Source organism: Brassica oleracea, chromosome C6, assembly GCF_000695525.1.
Source record: "Brassica oleracea var. oleracea cultivar TO1000 chromosome C6, BOL, whole genome shotgun sequence".
In the NCBI taxonomy this organism is placed as follows: domain Eukaryota; kingdom Viridiplantae; phylum Streptophyta; class Magnoliopsida; order Brassicales; family Brassicaceae; genus Brassica; species Brassica oleracea.
The window spans coordinates 25,911,433-25,923,989 of NC_027753.1; the positions used below are offsets into that span (position 1 = coordinate 25,911,433).

General features: G+C 25.3%; 1 protein-coding gene across 1 annotated transcript; it reads right to left on the minus strand.

Moving 5' to 3' along the window:
• Positions 1–485: 485 nt before the first annotated feature.
• Positions 486–2,444, minus strand: LOC106298971 (caffeic acid 3-O-methyltransferase-like). Its single transcript, XM_013735097.1, has 4 exons — positions 1,904–2,444; positions 1,415–1,725; positions 1,043–1,107; positions 486–844 (listed from the first exon to the last, which is right to left on the minus strand). The coding sequence occupies exons 1-4, from the start codon at positions 2,371–2,373 to the stop codon at positions 545–547; spliced, it is 1,146 nt and encodes a 381-aa protein (XP_013590551.1). The 5' UTR covers positions 2,374–2,444; the 3' UTR covers positions 486–544.
• Between the last annotated feature and the right edge of the window lie 10,113 nt (positions 2,445–12,557).

Consider the following 12,557-nt stretch of genomic DNA (forward strand, 5'->3'; position numbering starts at 1 on the left):
AATCCCCTCGGCGAAATCGAAACAAGAAGAAGTCCATCTCCTCTGTCGATATCCCCTTGGCGAAATCGAAACCGTCTCACCCAATCTCCTCCGTTGAAATCCCCTCGGCGAAATCGAAACAAGAAGAAGTCCATCTCCTCTGTCGATATCCCCTTGGCGAAATCGAAACCGTCTCACCCAATCTCCTCCGTTGAAATCCCCTCGGCGAAATCGAAACAAGAAGAAGTCCATCTCCTCTGTCGATATCCCCTTGGCGAAATCGAAACCGTCTCACCCAATCTCCTCCGTTGAAATCCCCTCGGCGAAATCGAAACAAGAAGAAGTCCATCTCCTCTGTCGATATCCCCTTGGCGAAATCGAAACCGTCTCACCCAATCTCCTCCGTTGAAATCCCCTCGGCGAAATCGAAACAAGAAGAAGTCCATCTCCTCTGTCGATATCCCCTTGGCGAAATCGAAACCGTCTCACCCAATCTCCTCTTTTTAGCCCGCAATGTTAGTTCCAGACTACCAGCCCAATTATTGTTTCCAAATGCCACATATATCTATTTGCTGAACTCGATAACAGAATATGAATACGCAAGACAAATGACTTCACATCGAATGAAACCTGACTCGAATGCTAAGTTCTCGAATTGTGAAAGAGATCTCTCTTTACCACCCGAACATTGTGTCAACATTAGCAGGTCCATGGCGAACACAGTATCAGATAAAAGGTCACCACCCATTGGTTCTTCTGGTGTAATCCTCTCTAAAATTATCATCTTTCCCTTTTCCGGCAGACTCTTCCAACAATTCTTTAGAATCTTTATACAATGTTCGTCCGCCCAATCATGTAATATCCACTGTCAAAAGGATGTCCCGTAAGAAAAAGAAGATGAATACAAAAAAAAATTTCTATAAAAAAAATACCCACTGTCAATAATTTTGGCAACGTAATGTCAGAAATGATAGACTTAAATAACTTCGAAAAGATCAAAAGTTATGTTTAAATATTTATATGTAACTTATGTTAACGGAAAAAATATTTATATGTAACTTACTTTCATAAAGACGGCATCTCCGCTTGGAACTTCTTTAAACATGTCTCCAGAGACATGCTTAACTCCTATAGTTAGTAACATTAAGGCCTTCAGCAGAGGGAATTTCTTCCCATAATTTTCAGATAAAACAAGTAAAAAAAAAAGAAGAGAGAGGGAAGCATCATCCCTGGTACAAGAGATTTTTCCAAGGTTTAAAGAAACCTCTATGCCACTTATCAACCATTCAATAGCTTAATAATTAAAATCATTTAATTTTTTCTTTTTCAAATTCATCATGGTTTCTCACCACTGCAGGTGTCCTTACAAGTTTCTTTACTTTTAGCAACATTCCAATTCAAAAATTATTATTAATAGATTTATTTATTTTTGTACCTGGATAAAATGGAGCATCGATTAAAACCTGAGCTAGGTCAAAATTAACTCCCTTGATATGAGGATACTTGGATGTGATTAAACCTAATATGGTGCCATTTGCTCCTCCTACATCCACGAGAGTGTTAACACCTTCAAAACCTCTGTAAACTTCTAGCACCTTCTTCATGACTATTGTGGAAGATTCCGACATTGCCTGGTGAAATAGCTCACCAAATCGTTCGTCCACGTTAATGTATTCAAATATTCTCATGCCGTGTGCATTGCTGAACGCATCTCTTCCTTCCAGTATCACATCCTTGAGCTTTGTCCTACGAAAGTAAAGAACCAAAAAAAAAATCCTCAGTTTTTCACTTACTTTAAGTTTATATATATAGAACATTTTTATGTGACTCGGTTTAATTACTAAGTTAATAACCGCTTACTCGGTTTAATTACTAAGTTAATAACCGCTTTAAAGTAAGTAAGACACATCACTGAAGCACTTACCAAGTCTTAAAAATGACTTGGTCATGGAACATGATGAGCAAAGACGCGAGAGAACCAGAACCGTCACTATCTTTCAAGAAATATGTGCAAACCGGTTCGGCTGCGTATACCCTTTCCATCTTTCCGGTTCGACCGTTTTCTCTGCTTTTTACCATACGGCACTTCAACATCGAGTGGCTGACGAGTAACCGCAGCATCCGGTCCAGCAAAACCGGTGCCTCCGGGTTCGTTGGCTTGGTTGGGAGACTAACCGTTATCTCGGAGGGTGAAAGCCACGCACCGTTGCCTGCAGCAGCGATGGTATCGATGACGCCGAGCTCCAAGGCGGCTTTAAGAACCATAGGGAAAGCCAGAGTGTTCACTATACTCTCAGCTTGCAAGCTCACCATGTTCTCGTCGGCTACTTGTTCTTCTTTGGTTAAAACCTGTTTAAGGTTTGTGGTTACGGGCCCTTGAAAATGGTTTGACATTATTGTGGTTTGAGAGTATGATTTTAACTCTCAATAATTTCCATTTTATAGGGATCGGAGAACTCTCAAGCCAAGTGTACCGGCTTTAGATTTGGAATGGTGACCAAGATTATGTCTAATATTTTATTTTTACGGAGCATGCATCGGCCGACAGGGTATTGTCTACATTTGTCTAAACATTAATGTTCGTATTTTCTCAAAAAAACATTAATGTTTATATTTGTGTTCATTGTTTAAGCTTGATGGACTTCCAACCTAAAACCAATCGGTGATAAATATATTGACCCGTCCATTTTATATATTATTAAAGATTTCTTCCAATATCTGATGTGAGACATTTATCCCTAATATTCATCCAATTAAGGTGTATGGAGAGCATTGGGAGTGGCGTACGTGTGGACCATCGCCAAAACAGATCGCTTCATTACTGTGCCTTGTTTATTGATAGATTTAGAAAAAACCTATTTTAAGTATTTGTTTAAAAACAGTGATCGTATGTATGTTTACATTTGTGTTTCTCATGGTCTCTGATTGTCATATACTATAGTTTATCTTTGCAAATAAATTTATATTATACATGCAACATAATATTGCTCTGGATTCACAAACCACGGATTTTAATATTATTTTCAGCCTCATGTTTGTAATAACATATATATATATATATATATATATATATATATATATATATATATATATATATTCTCTCTGTTTTATAATATATGATATTTTAAAAAATATTTGTTGTTTCAAAATAAAATATCTTAAGTTTTTATGTTAATTTTAACTTTATTGAAATTTGTGTAACCAATTGAATTTTACGAGTTAAAATTTATATAAGCAATTAATTAGATTTTACAATCTTCTAGCTATGTAACCAATAGATTTAATCAAATAAATTATGTTTGGTCTATTAACCAGCTACTATGCATAGCCAGAAGGAAACCCCCATAAGTTCTATCAGGATGTATTAATTAACCTATGAGGGAAAACTATTCTAAATTTCTTACAATTTGATTGGGAATTTTTTGAGGATCCTTCCCAAAAAGTCTTTTATTATATTATTAAATACGTAAATGTAACGTTACATATATGATTCTTCTAATAGTCGATTTCCAATCAGAAGGGTCATAGTAGAATGGAACCGAATGACTAAATGACTCATCCTCTCTTATTTAATTCCAAAACAAAAATATAAACAAAAGTAGTGACGTATATTTATATTTTACTATAATAATTTACAGAAACTTTACAATGAAACCGCGACCCATTAAATTATTTCTTTTCCTTTTTAGGTTTTAGACGATCATTGTAAAACTAACTTTCAGGTGTATCAGCAATACCCGTAAAATACATAAACCTCGTGAATCAGGATATCATTTTTCTATAATCCACTCAGATTCTAATCTTTTTTTCTTCTTCTCAGATTCTAATCTTTAGTTAAGGAACACCAGAAAACCATTGATCTTTAGTTATATTTGATTGATGTAATTGGATGAATATATCTACCGTTTGTCCGGACGGACGAGGTAGTCCAAGTGGCAGGACGGGCATGTGGTGGCAACCACCATCCGGATTCGATTCTCTCTCCATGCGGAAACTACCCTGCCTCTTCTGAACACCAAAGCGGTATTGGATTCGATCCAGTCCAGGTAAAGTTCTCCCGAGTGAAGTGGACCGCTGCCTGACCGGATCCAGGGGAATGATCCGCGAAGCGGAAAACCCCTGGATTATCAAAAAAAAAAAATATCTACCGTTTGTTGTATATTGCTCTCGCCATTGACATCATCAATTCATCATGATTTAGGTTTGAGGTTGCAACTAAACCTAATTTTTTTTTACGTCGTATCTCTGCAGCGTCATACAAAATCTTGAAGAGATTAATTAACTGTATATAAGACTGAAAGACAGTATATAGTTCAGAATAAAGTTTTAGCATGACAATAGAAATAGAAATAATCCTTCTGATAGTAGATTACCAACCAGAAGAAGGCTCATGTTAAAAAAGATAGGAATGGAATGAATAGATGTTAGTCCTCTTTTTTTTGTTCAAAAAAAAAAGATGTTAGAGCATATGCACTCATGCATCTCTCACACTTAATCTCAGCAATATTATATTAATATTTTAAAAATAATTTAATTTTGAATTAAATTTAACTGCTTAAAAATAAGATGCACCATTCACATAGAAACAAGTGTCATTTTTAGTCTCTTTGACTTTTTAAAAATCTTTTGGCAGAGGAACGATTCTTGGTAATTCCACTATCTCTCTCCTACTTTTGTTTTATTTATTTATTTTTGTCTAGAAACCATAGGAATCCCCATGTTGGTGCCCTTAGAACATGTTTATTGCAGGTTTCTTAGTTTAGGTTTCTTAACGTAATATAAGATACAGTCTCTTAACTTTTAGTTAAAAAATCTAAGAGACGTCTCTTAAATTTTTTAGTTAAAAGCTAAGAGACCGTATTTTATATTAAGCTATCTAACCTGAGAAATCTACAATAAACATGCTCTTAGTCCTCTTTTATTTATTTACAAAACAAAAGTAGGGATATTAATATTATAGTATGTTATATGATCATCGTTATATCTAATTTTTGAGGTGAATTAACAGGATCCGTCGATTAATCATGTGAATGTTTTTTTTTCCAACAACCACGTGAATCACGATATCGCCCAAAAGTTTCTACTTTTGTTAATGTTTTTGTTTCCCGAAGAGAAATTTTTGGTGACCATCCAATAGTGTCTGAGTATTTGATATTTGATATCTTTTTAAAAAGAAAATAAAATTGAATATCTAAATTAGATTATATATTTAAAATAAAATAATAAAAATACATAAAAATAGTTACAAACAATAAATTAATTAATATTGTTAAGTCTTCAGTAAAATACTAAACCCTATACCCTAAATCCTAAACCTAAACTCTAAACGTTAAACCTTAAACTTTGGATAAACTCTAAACCGCTGGAAAATCTTAAATCCTAAATCATACATTAAAAACTAAATTTTAATAACACTAAACCCTAAATCCTAATCATTAAACCCTAAACCCTTGAGTAAACTCTGAACCCTTTGATAAATCATCAACTCTAGGGTTTAATTTTAAATATTTTTGATTTAGAGTTTATGATTTATCCAAGGGTTCAGGGTTTATCCAAGGGTTCAGGGTTTAGTGATTAGGGTTTAGGATTTAGTGTCATTAAGATTTAGTTTTTAATGTATGATTTAGAGTTTAAAATTTTTCAAAGGTTTACGGTTTATCCAAGATTTAAGGTTTATAATTTAGGGTTTGGAGTTTAGGATTTAGGGTATAGGATTTAGTATTTTGCTAACGGTTTAACAATATTTATTTATTTATTTTTGTAACTATTTTTATGTATTTTTATTGTTTTAATTTAAAAATATAATCTTATTTGGAAATTCAATTTTGTTTCTTTTTTAAAAAATATCAAATATCAAATACTCAAACACTATTGGTTGGTGAATCTAGTGAACCCAAGAATTTGTCTTTCCCGACCGCATAATCAGGGACGTGTGCCAGCCAAAAATTTCATGGGAGGCAATTTAATAATTAAACCTAAATTTTATATGTTTTTTTCTAAATCCTTCCTAATAAAAGGGACAATTTGAGGCTCCATAAAACGTCCACATCAGCGAAACAAAATTCTTCCGAAAGATGACACATGACATTATTATTTAAAAAATATAAAAAAAATAATAAGTAAATTTGCAATATAAAAAAAAAAAATAAGTAAATAAACAATATAAAAAATAGAAAAATTACATTAAACAATAATAAGTAAATATACAATATAAAGAAAATAAATAATAAGTAAATATATAATTAAAAAATTAAAAAACTAAATTAAACATATATCTTAAAATGTATAGTATAATAAATAATAACTAAATACACAATATAAGAAATAGAAATATTATATTAAATATTTTATCGTAATATTAGAATAAATAAATATAAAATAAAATAAAAAATAATAATCAAATATAGTATATAAGAAATAAAAATATTACATTAGATATATATCGCAATATTATCATTGATATAAAAGTATTATTATTTAAAAAATATAAAATAAATAATAAGTAAATTTGCAATATAAAGAAAAATAAATAATAAGTAAATAAACAATATAAGAAATAGAAACATTGCATTAAACAATAATAAGTAAATATACAATATAAAGAAAATAAATAATAAGTAAATATATAATTAAAAAATTAAAAAATTAAATTAAACATATATCTTAAAAATGTATAGTATAATAAATAATAACTAAATACACAATATAAGAAATAGAAATATTAAATTAAATATTTATCGTAATATTAGAATAAATAAATATAAAATAATAAGCAAATATAGTATATAAGAAATAATAGTATACAAGAAATAAAAATATTACATTAGATATATATCGCAATATTATCATTGATATAACAGCAAAAAATTTAGAATAAATAAATATACAAAATAAGAAAAGATAAACAATAAGTAAATATACAATATAAAAAATGGAAAAACCGAAATTAAACATATATCTGAAAAATGTATAGTTAAATAAATAATAAGTAAATATACAATATAAAAATCTTACATTAAACATCTATCTGAAAAATATACAATATAAAAATCTTACATTAAACATCTATCTGAAAAGTATATTACAATAAAAAGTTAGATAAGTAAATATACAATATAATTAATAGAAATATTACATTAAACATCTATCATAATATTAAGTAATAGAAATATTACATAAATAATAATTAAGTATTTTTTTACAACAATAATTAAGTATAAGAAATAAAAATATTACATTAAGCATCTATCATAATATTAAAATAAAAAAAGTAAATATACAATTTAAGAAAAAATAAATAATAAGTAAATACACAATATAAGAAATAAAAATATTACATTAAGCATCTATCATAATATTAAAATAAAAAAAGTAAATATACAATATAAGAGATATAAACGTTACATATTATAATAAGTAAAAATACAAGAAAAAATAAATAATTAGTAAATATTGTATATAAAAAATAAAAATATTACATTAAATATATATCATAATATTATCAATCAAGAAATTTAGAAAAAGTAAATATACAAAATAATAAAAGATAAATAGTAAGTAAATATACAATATAAAAAAAATACATCTATCTCAAAAATGTATAGTTAAATGGAAAATGTATAGTTAAATAAATAATAAGCAAATATACAATATAAGACATAAAAATATTACATTAAATATCTATTGTAATTTTACTTTTTGATATAAAAGCAAGAAAATTAGAATAAATAAATATACAATATAGAAAAATTCCTTAAGATGGTCAGTTTAACTTTTTGTCACAAAATAGCTTTAATAAGAAAAATGACCAAAAGAAGTTTTATTAAATAGTAAAAATACATTTATACCGTAGGGTTAACTAATCTAGATTTAGGGTTTAGAGTTAAGGGTGGGGTTTGATGATATGATTTCAAATTAAAAAAAAATTAAAATTAAAATTTTCAAAATAAAAAGTGGCTATTTTGGTCATTTTACTAATTCAAGGTTATTTTTGTGACAAAAACTTAAAAAAAATGAAAAACCTAAATTAAACATCTATCTGAAAAATGTATCTATACTAATAAAATGGAGCTCTATACTAATAAAATGGAGCTTTTGAGGCTCCTTAGGGCGTCCACATCATAATATTTTATAAGTAAATATAAAATATAAGTCAAACAAGCATACAATATAAGAGATATAAATATTATTTCAAACCTCTATCATAATATTATCATTTGATATAAAAGCAAAAAAATTAAAATAAGTAAATATACGATATAACAAAAAATAAACAATAGGTAAAATACAATTAAGAAATTAAAAATTAAATTAAACATTTGTGTGAAAAAAAATGTTTAGAAAAATAAATAATAAGTAAATATAAAATTTTAAAAAATAGAAATATTATATTAAACATATATCATAATATTAGAATAAGTAAATATACAATATAAGAAAAAATACACAATAAGTAAAACTTCTCCCATGAGACGAGGCATTATTATTTAAAAAATAGAAAATAAACAATAAGTTAATAAACAATATAAGAAATAGGAACATTACATTAAACAATAATAATTAAATATACACTATAAGGAAAAATAAATAATAAGTAAATATACAATATAATAAATAGAATTATTACATTAAACATATATCATAATATTATCATTTGATATAAAAACAAAAAAAAATTAGAATAAATAAATATACAATATATAAAATGGAAAAAGTAAATTAAACATATATATGAAAATGTATAATTAAATAAATAATAAGTGAATATACAATACAAAAATATTACACTAAACATTTATTATAATATTACAATAAGTAAGAAATTAAAAAACTAAATTAAACATCTCTCTGAAAAAAATGTTTAGTAAAATGAATAATAAGTAAATATACAATTTAACTGAAAAATCTATTGTAATATTAGAATTAATAAATATACAATATAAGGAAAAATACACAATAAGTAAATATACAATATTATAACTGAAAAAACTAAATTAAAAATCAATCTGAAAATGTATAGTAAAATAAATAATAATTAAGTATATTTATTTTAAAAACAATAATTAAGTATAAGAAATAAAAATATTACATTAAGCATCTATCATAACATTAGAATAAAAAAAAGTAAATATACAATATAAAAAAAATAATATATACAATATAAGAAATAAAAATTAACATCAAACATCTATCTGAAAAATGTATTTTTTACATTTTTATTATTTACAAATACTTTTATAAGTAAATATATATACAATCATTGAAGAAATAAATAGTAAGTAAATATGCAATATAAGATATAGAAATATTACATATTATAATAAGTAAAAATATAAGAAAAAATAAATAATTAGTAAATATAGTATATAAAAAATAAAAATATTACATTAAATATATATCATAATATTATCATTGATATAAAAGCAAAAAATTTAGAAAAAGTAAATATACAAAATAATAAAAGATAAATAGTAAGTAAATATACAATATAAAAAAAATTATACATCTATCTCAAAAATGTATAGTTAAATGGAAAATGTATAGTTAAATAAATAATAAGCAAATATACAATATAAGACATAGAAATATTACATTAAATATCTATTGTAATTTTACCGTTTGATATAAAAGCAAGAAAATTAGAAAAAATAAATATACAATATATAAAAATTTCTTAAGATGGTCAGTTTAAGTTTTTGTCACAAAATAGCCTTAATAAGAATAATGACCAAAAGAAATTTTATTAAAGAGTAAAAATACATTTATACTATAGGGTTAACTAATCTAGATTTAGGGTTTAGAGTTAAGGGTGGAGTTTTGAGGATAGGATTTCAAATTAAAAAAAAAAAAAAAATTAAAATTTTCAAAATAAAAAGTGGCTAATTTGGTCATATTACTTATTCAATGTTTTTTTTGTGACAAAAACTTTAAAAAAAATTTGAGAGAGTTGTCCTACGAAAAACTAAATAATAAGTAAATATAAAATATAAGAAATGAAAAACTATATTAAACATCTATCTCAAAAATGTATAGTTTTCAGTTTTTTTCTAAAGAAATATATATTCACATAAACAAACAATTCATAATTTTGTTGTTCTTCGTAATACAATGTAAAAAAAAACTATATAGTTAACATTTGAAAATCAAAATAGTCCCGCGCGTAGCACGGGTTAACTCCTAGTCTATACTAATAAAAAGGACCTTTTGAGGCTCCATAGAGCGTCCACATCAGCAAAAAAAACTTCTCCCGAAAGATGACACAAGGCATAGAATATAGTTTTACATTTTAATATTACTAATTTTCAAAAATTATAAATAATATGTAAACATACAGCATAAAAAATAGAAAAACTACGTTAAATATATGTAAAATTATCATTTTCACTTAAAAAAAAAAGACAGCTTATCTCCATAATGTAACATTACCGTTTTATAAAACAAAAAACAAAAAACATTATATATAATTTTGAAAATAATAAACATATGTAAACATACAACATAAGAAAATGGAAATACTACATTAAACATACGTAAGATTACCATTTTACATTTTTATTTTTAAAAAAATAGTACGTAAACATACAACATGAAAAATGGAAAAACTACATTAAACATATGTAAGATTCCCATTTTTCACTAAAAAAATGGTTTATCTCCATAATGTAACATTACTATTTTGTAAAAAAAACATTATATATAATTTTGAAAATAATAAACATATGTAAACATACAACATAAGAATATGGAAATACTACATTAAACATATGTAAGATTACCATTTTACATTTAAAAATAACAATAATATGTAAACATACAACATAAGAATATGGAAATACTACATTAAACATATGTAAGATTCCCATTTTTCACTAAAAAAATGGTTTATCTCCATAATGTAACATTACCATTTTATAAAAAAAACATTAAAATAACTATTTGACTATTTATCCAAGTTATTCTATTAAACATTGCCGTTTTACATTAAAAATGAAAAAAAAACATTAAGATTCAAACATCTATCTTAAAATATAAAATATAGATATTAACTAAATATAAAGTAAAGAAAAAGAAATACCCAAGATATAGAAAAATAAATAATAAGTAAATATTATAAATATATAAATATATGAATTATATATACAAAAATAAGTAAATGCACAATTTTTAAAATATGGAAAGAGTACATTTAATATTAAACATCTATCTTAAAATGTAAAACATAGATATTAAGTAAATAGAAAGTATAAGAAAAGTAAATACACAATTTAAAAAAAAAAGAAAAATTACATTAGTATTTAAACATCTATCTTAAAATGTAAAACATAGATATTAAGTAAATAGAAAGTATAAGAAAAGTAAATACACAATTTAAAAAAAAAAGAAAAATTACATTAGTATTTAAACATCTATCTTAAAATGTAAAATATATAATATTCCCTAGACTATATTTGCGAAGTGATTTTGCAAATCAATTTCATAAAACAAATATGACATGTCTACTGAAATTGATGACATGACTTCCGAAAAAATATGACATGGATAATTTCATTTAATGTTGATTTATATTTTGGCAAACTTATTAAAATATGGTAATAATTCATATATTACATTTAATATTAATATTTCATTTTGGTAAACTTTTTTTAAATATGGTAATAGCTCATACATCATCTATAAAATAAATATATTCATATATAACATTTCAAATTTTGAAATATTATTACCTTTGTATAATTATACAATTTGTATTACCAAAGCTTTCAAAAATTTCTACAATTTTTAAAAAAAATTAAATACCTAATCGTAAGATCATTAGTTTCTTATATATCTACAAATTTTATAAATATTGTTTAGGCTAAATGTTTGATAATTATACAATTTTGTATCATTTTTATTAGTTTTATACAAATTGATTTAATATATATCAAATCTATATTAAATATTAGTAAGAAAATAGTAAAATCTATAATATTTAATAAATTTTATTTTTAAATATAAGTTAGATTTTAACAATAATTTCCTGCACATGGTGCAGGAAACACCTAGTAGGTAAATACACAATTTAAAAAAAAAATGGAAAAAATACATTAAGATTTAAATATCTATTTTAAAATATAAAATATAAATATAGATATTACGTAAATAAAAAATATAAGAAATGGAAATAAACATTTTTAAAAAAAAGTACATTAAGATGTAAACATCTATCTTAAAATGTACATCTATCTTAAAATTGTAGTAAATTATATAAAAATGGAAATACCACATTAAACAAAAAAAATGTATAGTTTTACATCAAGAAAGTCCCTATAAAATTCATTATTCCATCAACATCAACCTCACACTTCCAAGGAAAACTTCAAAGCACTCGAGCAAAAAAATGGTTTCACCATCAACTCTTGCCGTCCCAAAAACTTTTAATGACCTTGAATGAGATTTTTTATAACAACGAACTTTTTGTTAGGTAGATTCATTGTTGGGAAATCCGCAACTTCCAAAAGCCAAACTTATTCATGAAAATTGAATTGCTTTTCATAGACTCAAAGGTATTCTTACAAATTTAAATTAATCTAATCCAT